The 21,017-nt window shown below is 38.4% G+C and overlaps 4 protein-coding genes across 6 annotated transcripts; 1 reads left to right on the top strand and 3 right to left on the bottom strand.

The window, feature by feature from the left end:
* Positions 1–212: 212 nt before the first annotated feature.
* On the bottom strand, positions 213–6,184 carry LOC131271254 (uncharacterized). 2 transcript variants are annotated; one of them, XM_058272664.1, is made up of 9 exons: positions 5,870–6,184; positions 5,685–5,808; positions 4,726–5,094; positions 3,170–3,282; positions 2,960–3,095; positions 2,713–2,872; positions 1,773–1,917; positions 1,512–1,710; positions 213–1,382 (listed from the first exon to the last, which is right to left on the bottom strand). In XM_058272664.1, the coding sequence occupies exons 3-9, from the start codon at positions 5,092–5,094 to the stop codon at positions 396–398; spliced, it is 2,109 nt and encodes a 702-aa protein (XP_058128647.1). In that variant the 5' UTR covers positions 5,685–5,808; positions 5,870–6,184; the 3' UTR covers positions 213–395. The 2 variants fall into 2 exon arrangements, with proteins under 2 accessions (XP_058128647.1, XP_058128646.1); XM_058272663.1 differs by lacking the exon at positions 5,685–5,808.
* Positions 6,185–7,299: 1,115 nt separating this feature from the next.
* On the bottom strand, positions 7,300–11,270 carry LOC131271187 (protein lin-54 homolog). 2 transcript variants are annotated; one of them, XM_058272578.1, is made up of 6 exons: positions 10,999–11,022; positions 10,869–10,898; positions 10,113–10,300; positions 8,556–10,051; positions 8,276–8,421; positions 7,300–8,198 (listed from the first exon to the last, which is right to left on the bottom strand). In XM_058272578.1, exons 1-6 carry the CDS (start codon positions 11,018–11,020, stop codon positions 7,804–7,806), a joined length of 2,277 nt encoding a protein of 758 aa, XP_058128561.1. In that variant the 5' UTR covers positions 11,021–11,022; the 3' UTR covers positions 7,300–7,803. The 2 variants fall into 2 exon arrangements, with proteins under 2 accessions (XP_058128561.1, XP_058128563.1); XM_058272580.1 differs by lacking the exons at positions 10,869–10,898; positions 10,999–11,022 and adding an exon at positions 11,165–11,270.
* Positions 11,271–11,814: 544 nt separating this feature from the next.
* Positions 11,815–14,432, top strand: LOC131271205 (SET domain-containing protein SmydA-8). The gene is made up of 3 exons (XM_058272599.1): positions 11,815–11,961; positions 12,571–13,324; positions 13,400–14,432. Exons 1-3 carry the CDS (start codon positions 11,815–11,817, stop codon positions 14,221–14,223), a joined length of 1,725 nt encoding a protein of 574 aa, XP_058128582.1. The 3' UTR covers positions 14,224–14,432.
* On the bottom strand, positions 14,392–20,445 carry LOC131271255 (serrate RNA effector molecule homolog). Its single transcript, XM_058272666.1, has 9 exons — positions 20,373–20,445; positions 19,835–20,056; positions 19,637–19,773; positions 19,464–19,560; positions 19,194–19,394; positions 18,036–18,102; positions 15,912–17,977; positions 15,727–15,846; positions 14,392–14,562 (listed from the first exon to the last, which is right to left on the bottom strand). Exons 2-9 carry the CDS (start codon positions 19,975–19,977, stop codon positions 14,484–14,486), a joined length of 2,910 nt encoding a protein of 969 aa, XP_058128649.1. The 5' UTR covers positions 19,978–20,056; positions 20,373–20,445; the 3' UTR covers positions 14,392–14,483.
* Between the last annotated feature and the right edge of the window lie 572 nt (positions 20,446–21,017).

Consider the following 21,017-nt stretch of genomic DNA (forward strand, 5'->3'; position numbering starts at 1 on the left):
TTATCATGAATTCTGCAAATTCTACACTTTTAGGGGTCCTCAAAGGAGAAGCATATACTTTTCCGTCTGTAACAACACTATTGCAAATCTATAAATAACTGAAGTTTGCCAACATACCAGGTAAAGATACCAACAGGAATTGAACTAAAGGAATCTTCATTATCACTTTATGCATCGTTCCAAATAAACTTCTATTTGCCAACCATGTAAAATGAAATTTTAAAAAATCGTAACGCTTTATTGGTCAATTATTTAATGTTTAAGTTATATAAAATGTCGTGCGAGCATGTGCAATTCTTGCTTTAAGCCTTTTTTGATAAGATAACGAAGCTAAAATGCAAAGGTATGATAAATTTGTATTGGAAAGATTCTATACATTGCTTTCCACGCAGTTTTTACTTGTCCGTTTGTTTACTTCTAGTGGCTTTTGCGTTATGTTTAATATGTTTATTACTTGGTGATCTAGCTTTGTTTTGTACTCTTCGTAGTTTTTTGTTATGATAAATATTATCAGCAGTAATGATACTAGTCTTATGACTACTCAAATTTGCTCTAGCATTATTATGTAAAAGATCATTTGATGCTGCACTAACAGGATCTTGTGTTGATGGACCAATAACGATCGATTCGTGCCCGATTGCTTCAGTATTTCTTAAATTTAGTGTTGATTCACATTCATCGGCTGCTATTTCCTCAAGTTCACTAGTCCCATTTTCAACAGTCACACTTTTGCCGAGAGCATCAACCATTTCTGGGTCTTCTTTTCTAAACTCCTGTGGCGTATCGATTTTGTTTACCGACGATTGAATTCCCTTATTAAAAGATGGCATTGTACAAGCAGTCGATGAATAAGACGCCGTCAGTGCTGCTGAAGCAAATTGTGGATTTAGACATTTTGAAGTATCCAATGGAACCGTTTCATTATCATCGCTATGACAGAACATCACAGCATCGTCACTACAGCGTAAGGTGTTGGATATTGAACAGCAGCCTAATTTTCTCTTTTGTCCAGTTTTTACGATTATCGAGGAACATGGAATAGTTTCGGTTGGATTATTCGCCAACACTGTTACTGTAGCCTTCGCGTTTGGCACCGATGAATGCAATCGTTGACTTTTTGCCTGATCGATGCTTTGTTCTTTTTTATCTTCTTCCTCATATTTTTCTTCTTTTGCACTGAAATTATACATGTTGGTTCCTACCAGAGGGCAACTTTTTTCCATTTCTAACTTAAGTGGATCAACATCATTAAAAGAATTTCTTGGCTTAACAAATATGTCCAATTCTTCTGGACACACCGTTTGCTGAGACGTTCTGGAGATCGTGTTTGCAGGGCTATTTGATCGCCAATATTGTAGTTCCGTTTTGCATTTGTTTAGTTCCTAAATAAAGTCAAGCAGGCAGAAAACATCATTGCGTTAATGTCATGAATAATTTTAATTAGTGTTGCGGAATTGTAATGTAATTATAACCCCTTGAATAAGATTGATTAATCTTCAGCAAATACTTACTTGTAAAACTGTAGAGAACTTTCGTGACAACTCCTCGTTCTTCTTATCCGTTTCATCGAGCCGATTAGCAAACTCTAAAGTTTGTTTCTGTTGTTCTGCCAGCAATTTTTGCTGTTCTGTTATCATTTTGGCTTGCTCTGTTGCCTTTCGTCTGCAGGTACGCAATTCGCTGCGTAACACGGTTAGCTGATTATTGTAGCTAAACGATGATTCCTTGATTAATTCACTTGTTGAAACTAAAATTACTTTAAATAAGCTTACCGTTTCATACCCTGCTTTATTTTACGTATGCCTTTCCGGAGAACCATATTGCTCTGTGGTGGTGACGATGAATTCGAGTGTGATGTGTCTCGTGACATTATCGACGAAGAAGGCTCCAAGACAGCGAATGATTTTGTACTGTTGGCTGAAGAAAACAAATTATGTTTTTTGGCATAGTTGATTCATAAGGCGATTGCTTTACTATCGCACAAGAGAGAATATATAAAAAGATAATATTTGGTAACCACACCAATATACAATTGAAAATCGTAGAAAAAGTTATGGATTGAGATACCAACTTCAATATTATTTTTGGTTACGTTAACTGGGGACTGACTGTGAAGTTTCCGTTCACGCCACGTCGATCCCTAGGGACTGACGAATCCATGTCTCGTCGGTTGGTCAGTGTCAGTCTGCCAATGTCGATCCGCCAGTGTCAGTCCGCCAAAGTCGGTCCGTCAGTGCCAGTTCGCCAGCGTCGGTTCACCAGTGTCAGTCCGCCAGTGTCAGTCCGTCAGCGTCGGTCCGTCAGCGTCGGTCCGCCAGTGTCAGTCCGTCAATGTCGGTCCGCTAAAGTCGGTCCGCCAGTGTCAGTCCGCTTCATGTTCATGCACTCTCTTCGTTTCTTTCTTTCCACTTCATTTCGTTTAACCGGTGCTTATCGTGAATTGCAGACCGAGAGGCGTAAACGGAAAGTGTCACAAAATAGGATGGGCGGTTAACGTCAAACGATGCCTTTTAGTGTAAGTACCTGATGCATCGCTACTCAGTAAGCTTGTACATAACATATAATGCAACTGCATTCTACGAAACGGCAAAAAGACAAGTTTTAATCAAGAATAAGCAGGACAATAACAAAAAGCCTATGCTTCGTTCCATTGCTTGTAAATTACTTTCAAAATGGTTAGTAAATAAAAGAAAAGATGATAATATTACTTACTGAAATATGCAATATCAGGTAAATTAGGTTCTATGTGTTCTTTGAAATATTCCATCGCCATCGTAGATAGGTCAAATAGTTCATCAGTAACCTTAAAAGGCCGATCCAGAGAAGGTGATGTCCTTATATAACGTAATACGGAATACACCTCATCCAAAATCTGCAAAAAAATATATATTAAAATTAAATTATATGGCGGGCCGAATGTTATGTACAAAGTTTGGTATGTTGGAACATAGAAACTTACTGCGCCAGGGAAAAAACAACAGTGTTTTCTTTCAATATGCTTCCCGAATGTCATTTGCAGTAAAGAAAGACGCATATAACATGTCTCTAAGATGTCGCATTCACATGCCAGGGGATGATTTCTTCGCGCAGATTCCCTGTAGACAATAAGAGAAAATTAATAGGTTTAAAAAAATAATTTGATTTGTAAGGAAATGAAAGCTTTCATTACCTGCGAGGCATTTTCGCTTTCACTGTATGAAATCGATTATGCATTTGATTCTGCAGCTTTTGAAACGTGGAATTCAATATCGAACTGCACACATGGTTCATTTGATGAGATATCTAATAGAAAAAAAATAACAATTTAGTGGGAATTTAAAAATAAAAACATTCTAACTGCGAAATTTAAGGTACCACCAACCACTTTTCTATCATGAACCATCATGAGCCAATAATGTTGAATAATTTTCAAAAATCTGAACAAAAAAGTTTAAAGCGTTTACAGTTGGTCAACAGGACATCAAAATGTAGTTCCCACACCTTTTTTTGGACTGCAGGTTAGCTTCGTGTTGAAAGCCAATTATCAACCCCTCTTATTTTATTATTTTTCTTGCCACTGCGTAACGGCCATCTCCATGTTTGCTCTAAAATTTACTAATCTTGTTTAGTCCATGGTTTAAACTGTAACGGGTTCCTAAGACCTAATACCACAATGAAGAAGTGGATATAATGACGAGCTATATGAGATTAACAGAGTCCCAGTCGCGCAGAGAATTAGTTCCACCAGGCTTCGGTGGGCTGGTCACATCATTCGAATGACACCGGACGATTGGGATTGACGATTGAGTAATGTCCGTTTAGGCCGTCCCGAAGGACAGAGGAGGCGTGGTAGGCCTAGATTGAGATGGAAGGATGGTGTAGACGAAGCTACCAGAAAAGCCGTGCTATGGAATTGAACCAATTCGGATGGAGCTTCGTCGAGCTCGGAAGGCCAAGACTGCTATGCGGATTTAGAATCACATAAGTTAGTAATTAAGTCCTAATACCTTTTGGTAAAACCGTCACAAAGATAAATCTATAATTTCCTCAAAGAAATTTAAAACAAAATAATGAAGCAATTGTCATTTACAAAGTATGTGTGAGTAAATGTGTGATAAAAATTAGTATGATATTCCCGTTATCTTTCTATTACGCCTTAAGGTATGCAACAGGTATCGTTGAAAATATTTGAGTTACAGAGTTCTCCAGCCCCTTTTTAATTATAACAAACTGTCTTTTCAGGTTCTTTTTAAAAAATAAAAACATGAATGAAGCATTCCCAAATTCATAAGTTGTTAATTGACTTCTCTTTCCTCTAAACAGACTAAAACTTCTCAAATAGCATTATGTGTACGCTCAATACACGCAAGTCATTGCAGCTAGTACAGCACATTTTCCTGTATGACCGTTAGTGGTCATGCCGGTGGAAGGTTCGGTCTTGGTGGTGGGGAGCACCTCGGCGCTCGTAGGTCGATTTTCTTAATAATCCCATTCAAAAGGATAATATGGTAATACGTATCAAGTAAATGATTCCATTCGATTCACAGGTAATTCGCACATGGCAAGTAAGACGTTCGCAAAGTCATGTAAATCATGATCACCATTTTGGCATGGAAATAAAAAGATAGAAAAAACTTTATGATTGTTCGAAACAAACCACCAAGTATAGAGTGAGGTAAAACTAAATTCACAATTTAAATACAATGAAGAAAATACTAAAACGTAATGGAAAATCTAACTACTTACCACTCGCATTTGGGCAATTTTTTTGAAGCCCACGAATGAAAATATATGTCCCAAAAGTTCTGCTGGTAGATCCATCAAATTAATCTCTTGTTTAGGACGATGCTGTAGTTGACGCATGGTCTGGTGCATCTCCGGCGACGGAATATCCTGTATCAATGTGATGACTGAATTGTTGTTAGAACTGGACGAAGCTAATCCATGCAGACCAAAAGAGGAAACTTTTCCACAACTCGTGATCGCCATATTTGAAGATGATGCGGTTGTATTTGAACCCGATATTGCCAGAGATGATGCATTCGACGTGACGCGAAAGGAGTGCAGGCCGCATTCGTCGGATGAACCACCAGTCATTTGCCGTGTTGAGACCATCTAGTTAAAAAGGAGGAATAGATAGATTAGAAGGTGCCACCCAAACCGTAACAAACGAAAAGTACAGAGATTTAAGATGCGGTGTACGTTAAACTCATCCGATTTGTTCGGTCAGAGGAAGTTGTTTCATCCGGTTCTTCCGCATGTACTATGTGAGGGTTACGTTTTATGTATTGCAACATGCCTGATTGTGACCGATGTTGACCAATATATATTAGCCACGGCTCTTTCTTCTTACTTTTATGCACTTTGATTCAGGTCAATTGACCTACAAGAAGTAACCTTTAATTCCAGCCTTTGGGCCTTTTTCTGTAGCCAACCAATCCACTTGCCAGAGCAGCGTTGGAAAAGTAAAAAACAATCCCTTGCCAAATAAATTAATATTGCTTCCCTTTTTTCTCAGCATTCTATTGCCAGTCATTTTTACAATATTGTTGACATAAAGCTCTACAAAATCGCTGTGGCTATCGATTTTACACACATCCAAGATCGCAACGAGTACTTGAAAGATGAATACATTTAAATTGGTAATTCCCTGTTATGGACTGCGTTTGCCATAAATGAAAAAGGAAGAATCAAACTAAACTTACAATGGCACAATGATACACGAAAGAATCCTACACTTCAACACAAAAATGATACACAACTTCACTTCCTTGTAGGTCACGCTCAACACCACACGACGAAGAATTTGCCAACATAATACTTCTAAGTCTGTAAAAAGAGATCGTGGATTACGATTGCTTTTTTTTCAACATCCTGTAATGAAACAAACCTTAACGCTACGAAAATCCTCTCAGAACGGTCTGAAATCGATGATATGTTTTCCTTTCTTATTTCACTTCAACGATTGATGCTGAAAAAGACCGAAATATTTGGCGATGATATGTCTAGTCAAACACACACGTTTGCTAATTGTAACACTATTGAGTTCCAACTGGCGGATGCCGTTCGACAGTTGGTTCGTTTGACATAAGACTTTGGCGAAAAATCAATTAACAAAATGTTACTAAAAGAAAGTTCCGACGACTGCTTAAAACTCTTTATGAATCGTTTTGCCACACAGTCATTCACTGTCCTATATTATTCTCTTTGTGTTTGCGATCGATTGTTATGTTACGATATGAACAAAAATGGTCCGAGCGCTGAACAATCGTCGAAAACGTCAATCACGGACAGCCTTCTCGACACCAAATATTTGACGTTTCATTCATTCATTTAGGATGGTTTACATGACAAACATCGAATACTTCATTGCAAACTCATATGTGAATGTTACAAAGGATGGTTTTTTGGAGCACAACAATCCAATACGATTGAGAGTTGCAGTGCTTCAGATCAGTCCTTGATAGAAACTTGTGACTAGGCGAGGTCCTAAGCACTGGGGTATATTTTTACTTGATTTATGTTGTAAAAATGGGGTATTATAGCAAGTAAGTGGGATTTGATAACTTCAAAAATGTATTATCGGAATTTCTTCTATTCGTTATTGGGAAACGGTATACGAACGGAAACTGCAACGAAGGTAACAGCTGAACTCCTTTCCCGAAGAGGATCATCAAATCAGCCTAAAACATAGGGTCAGTAAGGAACTTTTGGCCCACTAGAAAGGAGATCAATTGATATCGATTGGTATCGATTTATTGTAGTAAAATACCAAATTTTAGAGCGGTTGTTCCAATATTTTTCGAGCAAATCGTTAAAATTTACGAAACTGTCAATTTACTTAATTTTAATTAAACTTTTTCAACCCATCATGCTGTACGCCGATAGTTCGCCCACCTTATAAGCAACCACTGCGTAACTAAATCGGAAGTAATGTTTTTCTTAAGCTTTGAGTGTTTTTAGGGATTACCGAAACGTTTCTGGAATTTTTTGAGTACGAGAAATAATTTAAAGAATGAATAAATTTCGATGTAAAAGTGGGCCAAAATAGATGCAAGGAAATCTGGTTTCGACTGAAATGAAATTTCTATGCATTCTGACACTGATAGCTGATTGTCAGAAAATTTCTAGACGAAAATGCGATCATCCTTAAAAAAAGTGGATATTAAAATATCATATTAAACATTTAATCTCACTTATTTAACAGTGGTAAAAGCAAATAGCAGCTTCTAAATTATTTTAACGATTATTCAAACCATAAAACCCATTTTTTATGTAGGCCAAAACTGGTATACAGGTGGGCCAAAATAGCGACAAAAAGTGTGTTCGATAGTTGATAATTTCTCAGTGAAAGCATAAAATAAACTAAAAAATATGAGTTCTATTGCATGCTTAGATAGCTACTGTACATTACTATACCAAGTTTATCGTTTTATGGTCGATACAATGAGTGCAACGATTTCTTTCGTGGAGACCCTTCTCTAAGTTGCCCATGGGCTGAAATTGGCACTTAATTGGCAATTGGTGGTTTCGGTATTCTATGAAAGTAAATTTAACTTAAATTTTGTAAAGTTTATTATGTATCGCGACTTTATGTGCTTATTTTATACTGTGCTCGAAAGAAATATATATCGTAACTAGAATTACTTCTTACTAGCTTTATATTATTACATAGTTATGAATTAAACATATATTTGATACGTTTTGTACGCAAACACTGTTATCTGTTCCTGATAACCAACCCATATTTTTCACTAAAATCATGAATTTTTAAGCTACTTCTATAGTGGTTCACACGTACGCACTAGTTCATTTTTTTAAAGTTTAATTTTCCGTTTTAAGTGCAAAATCTTTAATTTCGAGCAAACAGCGGCCGTATTCTTCCAGTATCATTCTTTCCGATGTACGTATGCTACATCCTCTTTTGAGACATTCATCAGCTTGCGCTACCATGCATTGGACGGTGGCCTCTATCACGTCCAATGTCATAAAGTTATGGGGATGCTTTCCCTCTGGTAGCTCCGAGATGTCATCTTCGATAAAAGATGCAGAACGCTTCAATCCCCTCGAACTTTCACTTGTAACAGAATTGTTAGCATTCGAATATATAATTTTGTTTTTGCCCGAAAGTTTCGCACTGTCTTCAAAAGTTTTGGTCGATGTTTCTGGATGACCAAAGTAGTTGAACTCCTGGGCGAATTGATCCGTATTGCGACATCCTTAAAAACAAAAACGAGATTAAGAGTTATTGTTAGTTTTTTCTTGAACTCTTAATATTATGTTGTTCATAGCTTACCAACACATTTGCAGTTACTAGAGCACGGTATTTTTGCCTCATAACACTCGCAGTAGTTTTTCAAGCAACCGGACCGTTTACAGTTGCATCCTTTGGTGTGCAAACGCGTGCCATCATCCGCTGTTCCGTCTGTTACAATTTTTGGCCTATAAACAAAAGATTTATGATAAGAAAAAGTTAATAAAAACATTGTTTAGTGTAATTTCAATTTCAATTCACATTCAATTCGCATATACTGATCAAGCAGCACTCAAGGATGAAGCCAGAAGAGAATACTTACTTGAAAGCGTTAGGGTTACGTTCAAGTGTACATCGAACGGCTTTTTCACGTTCAGCTTCGTGGTCAAATGTATTGTAACAATCCTTACAGTTGCAGTTGTAACAGAATTCACCGTTTGCGAAACAGTCACAGTAAAGTTTTAGGCACTGCGATTTTGTACAGTGACATGGCCGTTTTTTATATGCCTCCTCTGGGAAACCATAAGAGGTATTTTTGCGCGTTGTCTCTATATCTACGTCAACCATTTTATCATCCAATGCAGTTGCCTGCGCAGCAGAGCTTGCCTCATTTTGGTCCGGTAGTTGTTGCTGCTTACTGGGTTCAATCTTTATATTTCCCCCTTTCACGATTGAAATGATGTTATTGGACGTTTGTGATTGTTTCGCAATTACCAAGCGCTTCGGATCACCAACCTCTTTTTTAATAATGATACGCGTAGGAGGGTTATTTTGATCCAATGATTGGGCATTGGTTCCTCCCAATATAATTTTCCGGGTTGTCGGAAGAACTGTTGGTTTTCCGCTTACGGGTGTTGTTGATGTGCCAACTGCTCCAATTCCACTTCGCACAACGTAGGTACGATTATTTTGCAGCACAATCTTTGAGGTACCTGCGGACGCACTTCCAGATCCAATTGTCGTTGATACAGGTGAATTAGCAGCAGGAGTTTTGTTTAATGTTTGAAAAATCATGTTTGGTGTTGTACCACTTCCCACGGGAGCCCGCTGGTTAAGAACCCGCACATACTGAACACCCTTCATTCCCGGTACATACCGCGGCTGTATGTTGGAGGTGGATAGTTTCTTCGGCAATATGGCATTGCTCGGCTTGATAACAATTGTCGCATCTTCGCTGTCGCCTTGAGATGAAGTGTTATTAATGATTCTGTGAGGCGCTATTGTTACCCCCTGTCCAGCGGCTTTTGTCAAGTGAACAAGTGGTTTCTGTATGGTAGATGATGTTCCTGGTAGTGCGGTTTGGGGCAATGTTTTAATTGTACCAGCAGGAACCGCTTTCATTGTTAGAGCATTCTTTGCGATTGTTACTGTTTTTACGGTGCCTGATGCCGGAGACGAGTTTTGTGGCTGAATTTGCAACACACGTGCATTCTGGTTGAGCGTCACTTTAGAAGTATTGGCCTGTTGGATTATGTTGGGTTTGGAAATCGAAATTATTTTCTTTACCGTTTGCGGCGGTTGCGATGACGCTACGTTCATTATCATTGTACCGTCTGTATTTACTAAACGATATGATGTTGTAGATGCTGTCGATTGAAGAGTAGGTTGGGTAGAATTTAGTAGCTTCATTGTTCCACCACTAATGGAACTATGTGGTTGCACCACTATTTTGTTTTTATATTTTCCATCAAGTGTATTTGTGTTGTTCCATACTATAGAACCTTTAAACATGGTTCCTTGGGTACGAACATCTGCAACTTTCACGGCAGGTCTTTCGTAACTTTCCTCTTTCACATCGTATGTTTCATCACACATTTCCTATAACGATATAATCATATTAATTTTAAAACCGATATACACACATGTTCTATTTATCTACCTCATCAACCTGATCGTCTGGCATGCTGGATATTTCCACTAGTTCTTCTAATTCATCCATGGATGAAGGGTTTGCGTCGTCTTGATATTCTTCTTGCTCTTCTAAGGTGTACTCCACTAAATCATCCGATCCAGTGCAGGATTCATCATCAATTTCGTGTTTCAGGTTTTCCATGATAACTGATAAGACTGTATTTGTAGAAACAGAAATAAACTATGAGTAAATGATTCATTTTTTCTAGTTGTGTTAAACGATGATCACATATTTAGAAACCACCTCACAATAGTTACAGACAGCCTGACAGGATGACTATTTTAATCATGTTTATCCTCACTGTGATCTTATTTGATTTAAGAGATTGATTTGCAGCTTTAAAATTTGTAACAATAGTAAGGCAAACAGGAAAAATGTTTCTTTATTGTACAATTTTCATATCATTCATGCAAGCTACATTTATGATCAGTATGTTTTTAGTTTTTTTGAATTCAAATTCAAAACAAACCCTTACCTAACCTCCATTGTTGCTAAACCAAAGGATGGACAAACAAGGAGGTGAGGGAGAGGAATTTTTGACTGCGACGTTTCACAAGAGTTCAGTACAGGCAACTCATCTTATTGACCCCTATATGCGTTAAATAACACGGACAACACAATTTACCCGAGAAGCAAACCTTTTGTTAGCTATGTTTTTCCGATGGAAATGATATCCCGTGTCTTGATGCAGCCAAGTTTATCTACGAATTACGTATAGCAAACCTTTGCGTACACTGCAAATGTATGGTGTTGCTGCCCAGCCGCCCGACGTGTTATGAATGTCGGGAATTATTGGAAAATATTAACTGGCTGATCACATTGATACGTTACTGTCGAACGATCCTAAGCATACCTGGTTTTATCAATACAAACATAACTTTCCGTTTTTCTGCTCCATCTTTGCTGCACCGAACATATCACAAACGACGCGTATTTATTGATGGCATTGGACTAACGTTAAGGTTAGTGAAACCATCAAGTACACAACGTCATAACTGCAACAGTATTCGCATACATACCTTCGACTTATAAAATCCTAATATGGAAGTCACAAAGTGTAAAATAAATTTTCAAAATCAAATTTTTATGCTCCGTTTTTCATCACACCGTGCCTCTCTAAAGCAGTTTGACTTGTCAATTCAATCAGGGCTGCCAACTGCAACGCGATGATTTGAATGTTGACGCCGTGTTGTCAAATTTGAAGATTGTAGTCTAACAGTTGGTACACCGCTAAAACGTTTTCGTCAAATATCTAAAAATATGCATTTAACTTTCTCGGCCTTGTTTTACCTGTTAGTTGACCATAATTTTTGACTAAAATTAACATATTTAAGAACACAAAATCAGAATGTATTTACACTTTGGCTGAAAATCTACACTAGCGTGGAAGCTGCAGCTCATGAACATTCGAATCTATACGAGAAATATTTACTCGTTAATTTATAATATATTACCAAAAACAATACATATTAAATACAAACCATCGACCAGTTTTAGCGCATGCGTTGCCGACTCACAACGGTGCACTTATGAGCAGGAAAAATTTATCGTTTAGTAGCAGTTTTGTTTTACCCGGGCACAGATCGTCGAGAAAAGTGGACTAAATTTTCACTTCTTCCAAAAGTGCACACTTTACACTCCATAAACAAAGACAAATTGGCTTATTGCAATGGAAATAGAAAAAAAATGTGGCCTTTGTGGAGAGGACTCAAAACATAAGTGCGCTGCTTGCCAGCTAGTTTACTATTGCTGTCCTGAACACCAGAAAAAGCATTGGCGTGTTAAGCACAAAAATGAATGCGCGAAACCATATGAGGTGATTTTCATTGTTCTCTTTTACAAAAAACTCAGCAGGTTTGGATTAACAGCCAAATCAATAAAAACGGTTGCTTATTACCGTAATCGAAAGAACTATTAAAAAAGTTCTTTTTTAGATTTCATTTGTCTGCCATGTGCAGGATCCATTTAATTTAAAAATAGAACATAGGAAGAAACTCAGTCGTACAAACACATGTACAGACGGCTAAGACCCACTTTTGCTTTTGAGGCACTTTTTGCCCTTTGCACTCGAGGTCGTTTTCTCGTGGCAATTTCGGTAAAATCAGGTAACAATTTCACGCGTACTCCAAAAACAGTTCCAAACAAAAAATATAATTTCGCAAATTTTAATCAATCAACTAGAAGCATCCTAAATCAGAACAAAACTCACTTTTTGGCCCTAGAATTATTATATTAAGTTACCCGTTTAGTTGGGTTTCATCGTGATGCGAAAAAATAAAATGATCTTAAAAGAAACATTTGTAACAAAACAATAAACTAAATTAAAACTAATAATTGTGAATAACAATAATAACCACAAAAACAGTTTTATATTGATTAAATTATTTTAAAACCTCAGCTAAATTCTTTCTCATAACTTTCACAGCTGGCCAAGAATGAGGAAATCGGTCGGTTCTTCGTAGCAACAAAAGCAATTGGAAAAGATACAATTCTTTTCACCGAAAATCCGCTCGTCATAGGGCCGAAATGGAATTTGGATGAGTATGAGCAGAGGTCGACGATAGTACCGTGTGTAGGTTGCTTCGCTGATTGTCACCTAGGACAATTCCAGTGCGGTTTGTGCCGATGGCCAGCCTGCAAACCCGATTGCCCCGGCCTAACCAATGGTAATTTGCATGGATTAGAGTGTGGTATACTTCGTTTCGGACATCCACCGAAGCCAGGAGATGATCCAGAGTCCTTCTTCGAATATTATCGTTATGATGCGCTGCTTGTGCTTAAGTGTCTTGCTACCCAGATTGGAAGTCCTGCCCTGTTTGACCAGATGATTAATCTCGAAAGCCACTACGAGGCTCGCAAGGGTACTCGTTACTTTCGTGATGCCGATGAACGTATCGTGTCGTATTTAATCCGAAATTTTTTGGAGCCTCTTCAAAAACTGGAACTTAAGGAAGGAAAACAGGTTCTTAAGATTTGTGATCGGAAAACACTCCATATGATAAGCGGCATCCTCGAAGTGAATGCAATGGTCATCCCCCTTGCCAATGGCAGGGAAATATGTGGCCTATATCCGATCGGATGTATGTTGGAACACTGTTGCATCCCCAATTCGTTCTACACATTTGATTGCTCTAAAGGCATGAAACTTACATTCAAAGCGGGAAGAGACATTGATAAGGGTAAGACAGATACGCTAGTTGCATTATACTTAATATAACTATAGTAATAAATTTGCATTTTTTTTTTTTATGCAGGTGAGCACTTATCGACAACGTACACACACTCGCTGTGGGGTACCCAACTTCGTCGCGAGCATCTAAAGACAAACAAATACTTTTCATGCAAATGTGAAAGATGCTCGGATCCAACCGAGTTGGGAACGTTTTTGAGTGCGTTGCGTTGCATGGGACTAGAAGGTGACCCTTGTGGTGGGTTTCAGCTGCCGATTGATCCGCTCTCCAATGAAAGTGATTGGAAATGCAATAATTGTCCTGTGCAAATTACATACGACCAAGTGAACTTTCTTATGGGCAAGATAGGAGAAGAAGTCGACGATGTTATGGAACGAAAATCTTCAGTTAAGGAATTCGAAGACCTGATTCATAAACTACAAAACTTCTTACATCCAAATCACTTTCATTTACTGACGTTGAAACATTCGCTAATACAAATGTATGGCCATTTCAAAGGCTTCCTATTATGGGAGTTGTCAGATGAAATCTTGAAGAGAAAATTGCAAATGTGCCGCGATATGATGCGTATCATTGATACACTAGATCCACAATCATTTCGATTAAGTTTGTACGCTGGTGTTATTTTTCTTGAGCAGCAAGCTGCACTACTAGAACTGATCAAAAGAACTCAAAGAAAATGTGATGCAGAATCTCCGATGGATAATAAAATAGGAGACGTACAACGGAACTACGACGAAGTGGTTCAATGTCTTAGCCGAGCGAAGGCCATTCTAAAAAATGAGATGGGTACCCAGCAGGGGAAAAAGCTACTAGAGAAAGTGCTTGAAGCTTTAGACCAAGCTGAATCAATGAAAAATATGGTCACAGTTTCGCTTGTTGATTAATCTATAGAAAAAGATCCTTTGCCTTAACTACATTTCGGGCATCGTCGTCCAGACGCTTTATTTATTTTCTTTTGGAATATGGTACTATGACAGAATGATATATACATATATATCATATCATTTCATTTATTTATGATTACATAAGAGATATCAAATGTTGGTAGCATACAACCTAGAAATAATATGATCGAACAGAAAATATAAAATTTGTGTTGTTTCAAAATTACGCCTGTCAGCACAGCGTAGAGGTCAGTGAGAGTTTAAAGAAACTCGTCCGGTTCACGAGGAGCATCCAGATCTCGGTAGTGAATTACTGGTCGATAATCTGGTCCGCCCATTCTAGAAATAAAAAGTTATGGGCAGCAATAGAATGATACTAATGAGTTTTAATAAAAAGCATAAAAAGGTACAACATCTACCGTAAGTTCTATAAATCTAATTTTCTGTTGTTGCGTTATTATTTGTTTTCGTGAAATGTACATTATCGTATCTAGATCTCTGATTACAAACAATCTACATTTTTACTAATGTATTGAATTACTTGTTGTCATAATTGCATTTCTGTCGATGCAGATTATTGTTCTCAATCGCAAACGAAAGTGGCCGTTCTAACAGCTCACGTACATTCGATACTGTGTTTAATCTTCCAAGTGCCATAAACATGCAATTTTCATCGATCATTTGATTTATCTCTTTTATAGCTCATCACACTGGTCACCAATAGTGGCTTGGCAAAGTCACTGGATTGTCAAACTGGTGAATTGAGCAAGCTCATTAAACTCGTTTGCTCGTTTGGCAGTACAGTGGTTTTACCAATGCCACCATTGGTAACCAGTGTTATAACGCTTTTAGCTAACTTGATAAGAATGGATATTTTCATTTGTAAATGGCCTTTGTTTGTTGCGCTGCTCAAAATTTGAGTTCATCCGTCGAATACGTCGAATATGTTTGACGAAAACTGCTTCTGGCTATTAATAGAGTAATTGGTAAGATGTACAGAGGGAACTTTTGGTTGAAATGTTTTCTCGATTGTTCTAGCTTTATTGAAATGTTACACAAACTAGTAACGTTTTACGGGCCATTTGAATTAAAAGAAGCTATCATTAAAATTGGGCATATCCAAGTCACTGTAGGCGATGATCGGGCGTCGAGCCTCCGCCACCGAATCCCTGAGTTAGCAGCAGGTTTAAAGACAATCAATGTCAACGCATGGGTTTGCGCATAATCATCGATGATTTTTTATGAAGTGTAGCGACGAAGAGGGTAATATATCACAAAAGACATTACATAGATGGCGGAAAAGAAAGAAAAAATAAAAATAAAACTCAGTGGCTTTTAATACAGCGACATTTTGAATGTCAGTTGAGTTAAATTGAGTTGAAATGAAGAATAGATTAATACTATTTCAACTTATTATCAACTCCCAACACTACATACACTATACGCAACACATTGTTTTGCTTGCTGTCCCAAATGTAAAAAGGTTATTTCTCAATTACATACCTTCCCCCACGACCATATGGTGGTCTGCCTCGAAGATTAGGTGCCATCATTGGTCCCGCGGCGTACGGTGCATACACAGAAGCGTAACTGGGAGCCATTCCAAACGGTTGATTGCGATATCTGCAGGTTTAAGGAAACAAGTATGAAAATACAAACACTAATAAACAGATAATATATACTCTTACCCGCCAGAACCAGCCGCAGAAGCGTTTAATGCGTTTTCCGATCCTATTTTTTTGTTGTTGCCTGGATGTTCCGGAAGCTGCGGGCGTTTAGCATCCTTCAGATAGTTGTTGAAGTACTCAACCTCTTTACGTACTTCTTCAACCTTTTCCGCGTGTTTATTGAATATGTGCTTTCGAACAAAATCTGGCCCCTTAAACTTCTTACCAGAAAGTGGACATAACCATTTATCTTTCGCCAGCTCCTGTGTGTTCGCCGTTATGAACTTTTCCACTTCGGCCTCGGCATCCTTTGAGCCAAGTTGTTTCATCTCTGTCTCATCTAAACTGATTATTTTCGTAAGAAAGGAGGCCATTTTGCCCTCGAATGTGCGTGTGTAGTCATGAATTTCATTGCTGGTCACTTTGCTTTGCGGTGGTGGACCACGAGCATGTATGATGCCGCATCGATTGGGCATTTCATCTTCGTACGGATACTCACAGTGGTTGTAGAAATCCACTGAATGAACCACACGCAGGTATAGAATCAATTTATCCAAAACCTCTATCAATTGTGGATCTCGTTCAATATTTTCTCCTTCTGATCCCTTCTTGTTTTCGTCACTAAGACCCAGCAGTTCTTCCTCTTCTGCTGATGCTTCCTCAATTAAATAATCGGTAATATTTTGCAAAACTGGATTTTTAGATTGCAAACCAAACGAAACAACCCCTTGTCCACTGGCGCCATTTTTAGTATCCGTCGAGTCGCCTCCATTGTTCCATCCATCTTTCCAGAGGCCCCACTTATCGTCTAGATTGTGGGCTATTCTTGCCCCAAGTTTAATGTCGCTGCGCACAACCGTCTTGTGACAAGTAATACCGTTAACTGGGCGCACTCGTCGACTTAGATCTTTATTAACGATTGCACCAAGTTCACAATCACGCAAGCGAATATTGTTCAAATTCCAGCATATTTCTTTAATGTTGACATCTCGTTTAAATGTCACCCAGCCACGCCTGAACCAGCGACGTTCGAGTAATGGATCTGCAATAGCTACCCGAAGGAATCCATTGTAGCGGCGGCACATTGCTTCTACTTCAGCCTTTGTAATTGAAGGGGCCAAATTGCGCAGAAAGATCGAACTTGTCCGGTGTAGCGCACGGGGGCTACTATCGTTAGGTGCATCTTTAACCAAATCTATGGTTTCCGGTTTTGGCTGACTAGAATCATCTTGATCTTTCTGTAACTTATCTGCATTCGATTCATTGTCAGCATTGCCACTGGTTGAACTATCCTCAATTTTCTTGGTACCATCATCTACCATGGAAATATCGGATTCCGTCTTTCCTACGAGCTTCTCATCGCCATCACCTTCGTCCTGCTTCGATACATCAGTTGGATTGTTGTCCAAGGATGCTTCTTCATCTTTTTCAACTTTCTCTTCACCTTCCTTAACAGCCTCCTCTTCTTCATCCTCTTGTTTTCGCGAACCTTCTTTTTCCTCGTCCGAATCACTAGATGACGACGAAGATGAAGAAGAAGAACTAGACACAGAATCTGAACGACTTCGCTTTTTTCGATCTCCTTCAGTTTTTTCCTCTTCACATTGCTTTTCGTTCTTTTCGTTATTTGAATGCTTCAAATCTGCATCATTTTCTTCGGTGCTGCCAAGAGCTGGGCTAGGAATCTTAATAGCTCCAGATGCTTCGTCTAGTTGATCAGTTAAATTGCCATTTTCTGCATCTTGTTTAGAAAAATCCTCACTCGTCGCGTTTTTGCTTACAGTCTCTTGCTGCATGTCTTCCTGCTTATCCTCCGTTGATACATTAGGAGCATTCCCTGTTCCGGGCGTTCCTGTGACAATAGCATCAGCTTTTGGCTTATCGAAGGATAGCGTTGACGGTAAACGCGCTGGCTCGACGGATACTGGTTTTTCATCGAGCACTTTTAAATCGTCATCTGTACCACCTTCGAGTTTAATGACCACTGTATCCAAGAGCCTCAACAGTGCATCACTGTTCGATGCATCTACAGAAACTTTGTTTATATCGTTAGAATTCAGTAGCTCCAAAAACACCTCACAGCGACGCTGAAAAACAATTTTAGTTTACTTTACAACTTTTACTTTTAAATTCTGCATCACTTACCTTCAAAAACCCTAATTGTTCTTCCTTGCGTTTTTGAGACTCTTCTGGGTGATACTTGATTTTAAACCTAAATGTTTGAAGTAGAAAACGAAAAAAATCATTAACAAATAGAGTACTGATAGTTCAGTTGAATGAAGCATAGCATTAGGTCCTTCTCGTTGTAGTTATTTTCATTCTCAATCATAATTAGTATGTTTTCCAGTTATCTAAAACGGCACGTTCGATATTTTCATTAAGAGTCTCATTGTAACAGAAAACTCTAAATGCGCAACATAAATGCTGGGACAGATTCACATGGAATGGAACCGGTTTTAACAATTAAACAACGAAAAGGATAGACTTTAGATTCTTCTACCTAAATGTGGCTTACCACACTCAGGGAACACTTTTTTTGTTATCTCCACTGCTTGATACACATAATGTTAAGAATATTAAATACCTCTGGCTTGAATTTTGCTTGCTTAATTAGCTTGTTTGTTGTACCCACGGAGTATGTAGAGCGGTATATGGTGCTAATGCTGCTTACGCATGTAGCACCACCAATGGTGTTTGATGTATCATAACTTTATTTTTGTACTATCGACGACCAAATTTCGCGAAGGAGTGCTTCTTATTAAAAACTAAGTTTACACAGGCATTGCTCGCCTGTTAGGCTGACAAACTGTATCTCATCCCTAACGAAATCCATACTTTGACGGGTTAAAAGTGTTTCGCGACGGAACTGCTCAAAAACTAACGATATATGAGCTCCCTAATCCCTAATTCGTGTCACCCCATTTTTCTGTTGAAAGATGGCAAACCGTTTTCTGAGAGGCAGGACAGTCTACGTACAGAACCGAGTAGTAGCATAGTTCCTCGGCAGAAGACTGATGGAGATGCAAGGCCAGTATTATTAAACATGGAGACCGTTCTTTAATATATTAAATATTGCAGTCATCTTACTGAGAGAACTAGCCACAGAAAGTTCTTAAGTGCGATTGTGCTGTTAAGGAGAAGATGTTATTAAATTTTCTAATACTGTAAACCCAACTGTCATCCCACTTGAATGCATTTCCATAATGGTCATGATAATCATATATGGACGCAAGATGAGATAACAGGACTTTGGGTAGAGAAGAGAAAATTATTTCATTTTATGCCGCTGAACAATTATCTTACCATTCCTCATCTTTATGTGCTACAAAGAATTCATTCATCTGTTGTCGACGAAACTCTAGCTTATACTCGTTGTATTTAGCGATCGCATCGGAGTCGGATATCGAATCATCTTGAGTTGCAAGAAATTGTTTCAGCGTCATCATACAGGGTTGTGTTTGGGTATCTAACGATGATGCTGGCTCCCTTAAATGAGAAAAATATCTGTAAAAGTGTATCATAGAATAGGTAACCAACATAGCCAAATTACCAAACAAAAGACAAAACACTTACCTCTGATGTGAAGACGCTTGGGGACCATAAGAACCGGACCCAGAATGCATGCCAAAATGTTCATGTGGGTAGCCATAAATTCCATAGCCATCATGACCTAGAAAGTGGAAACGATATTTAGTGCTATTAACATTAATTGCACGGTTAAAAATATAAATAATGAAATATTTTACCCCCAAATCTGTGCCGCCCTTCATCGCCCCATGCTTCACCGCGCATACGCTTCACAGCAGGAGCTTCACGAGCTGGAGAGTATCCTCGATCTCTTGGAGGAGGCCGGTAGTCACGATAGTCTTGACGTGGTCTTGCCCTGCAATGTTACCCATCATTAATTTGAGGTAAGTCTTAAAAAATAAATATTGAAAACATACCGCTCAGACCAATCATCTCTACCCCTTGAACGATCCGGTCGATCTGCACCTCGTCCATAGCTATCACCTCCACCACCGGCACTTCGCTCTCCACGAAATTTATCACGACGTTTACGATCGTACTCATCGTCGGAATCGCCCATCGTGGTATGCTTTCGTGGATAATTCGGATTTTTTCAGAAAATAACACTTCTTGTTTAACCAGGCTTTGGACACAAAACACTGAAACGAGACAATAGAAAATTCACGAACCATAACCTTAAAATTTTCCCTACGCTATGTGATAGGCAACCCAATTGCTGAAACTTAGCTTAACTGAAGCAAATTTAACTCAACAAACATCAATTCATAACTGCACAATATTTAAGCGGCAGGTAGAGGATTCTTTAGCAAGCAAATATCAATAACACAAAAGTATGTCAAACACTAAATTTTTTGATGGCTGATGCGTTGTCGCATCATTCCAAACCTCTACATCGCTTGATGGAAATTTCACAATTAAAAAGGTTACACAAACATAGAATATTTATTTAAGTACCTGAATCAATAGTTCTAAACACAGAAATTAGCTTGTTTTATTCACACTTGCTACGGATCAAGCTGGAAGAGATTTGTGATAAATCTTGTTACCACCGGCGTCATAAAAGCTGAAGAAAAGTTAACTATAGTGTTTGCTAGTGTTGGCAGAATCGGGATTCTGAAGATTCGAAGATTTGATCTTTAGACGGATTCTAAAGATTCGAATCCCATCTGACAGATTCTAAAGATTTGGATCCCATTTGATGGATTATAAAGATTTGATTCGATTAGGATTCGAATCAGATTTGATTGGTTTGGCAAAAATACACCTTTGGTAGGTTATGAGGTATAAATGTCAAAAAAGCCTACCAAAAATGCACTTGGCAAGGTGTTTTTTCGGTAGACATGTACACCTTTGGTAGGAAAGTGCAGCACGGCTCTCCTTGGGTATTTTGCTCAATCAAAAATGTCTTTCAATTGAAGCACTGAATGTATTACTGTAAACCAACTCGGCATGAAAATCAAAGAAGTAAAACGGCATATAAAACGATTGATGGCCACTGATTTCATGATAAAACACACAAACTTTGTTATTGTTTGAAGAACAGCTTGATATCAATCACTGAAAATTTAGATGAGATTATTGTACATAGGTAACGTTTGT

This window comes from Anopheles coustani, unplaced genomic scaffold (genome assembly GCF_943734705.1).
Source record: "Anopheles coustani unplaced genomic scaffold, idAnoCousDA_361_x.2 scaffold_12_ctg1, whole genome shotgun sequence".
NCBI classification, from domain to species: Eukaryota; Metazoa; Arthropoda; class Insecta; order Diptera; family Culicidae; genus Anopheles; species Anopheles coustani.

What these genes read in the sequence shown, in the direction of transcription:
- LOC131271254 (XM_058272663.1), bottom strand. Translation starts at nt 5,094, where the DNA reads ATGGTCTCAACACGGCAAATGACTGGTGGTTCATCCGACGAATGCGGC. An exon ending in AAAGCGAAAATGCCTCGCAG is followed by an intron (nt 3,096 to 3,169) that starts GTAATGAAAGCT and finishes TATTGTCTACAG; the next exon opens with GGAATCTGCGCGAAGAAATC. An exon ending in GTTGTTTTTTCCCTGGCGCA is followed by an intron (nt 2,873 to 2,959) that starts GTAAGTTTCTAT and finishes ATTTTTTTGCAG; the next exon opens with ATTTTGGATGAGGTGTATTC.
- LOC131271187 (XM_058272578.1), bottom strand. Translation starts at nt 11,020, where the DNA reads ATGTTTGTATTGATAAAACCAG. An exon ending in GTTTGTATTGATAAAACCAG is followed by an intron (nt 10,899 to 10,998) that starts GTATGCTTAGGA and finishes GCGGCTGGGCAG; the next exon opens with CAACACCATACATTTGCAGT. An exon ending in CATTTGCAGTGTACGCAAAG is followed by an intron (nt 10,301 to 10,868) that starts GTTTGCTATACG and finishes CTACAAATACAG; the next exon opens with TCTTATCAGTTATCATGGAA.
- LOC131271205 (XM_058272599.1), top strand. Translation starts at nt 11,815, where the DNA reads ATGGAAATAGAAAAAAAATGTGGCCTTTGTGGAGAGGACTCAAAACAT. An exon ending in AATGCGCGAAACCATATGAG is followed by an intron (nt 11,962 to 12,570) that starts GTGATTTTCATT and finishes TAACTTTCACAG; the next exon opens with CTGGCCAAGAATGAGGAAAT. An exon ending in GGGAAGAGACATTGATAAGG is followed by an intron (nt 13,325 to 13,399) that starts GTAAGACAGATA and finishes TTTTTTATGCAG; the next exon opens with GTGAGCACTTATCGACAACG.
- LOC131271255 (XM_058272666.1), bottom strand. Translation starts at nt 19,977, where the DNA reads ATGGGCGATTCCGACGATGAGTACGATCGTAAACGTCGTGATAAATTT. An exon ending in AGGGCGGCACAGATTTGGGG is followed by an intron (nt 19,561 to 19,636) that starts GTAAAATATTTC and finishes TCCACTTTCTAG; the next exon opens with GTCATGATGGCTATGGAATT. An exon ending in CCATATGGTCGTGGGGGAAG is followed by an intron (nt 14,563 to 15,726) that starts GTATGTAATTGA and finishes TTTTATTTCTAG; the next exon opens with AATGGGCGGACCAGATTATC.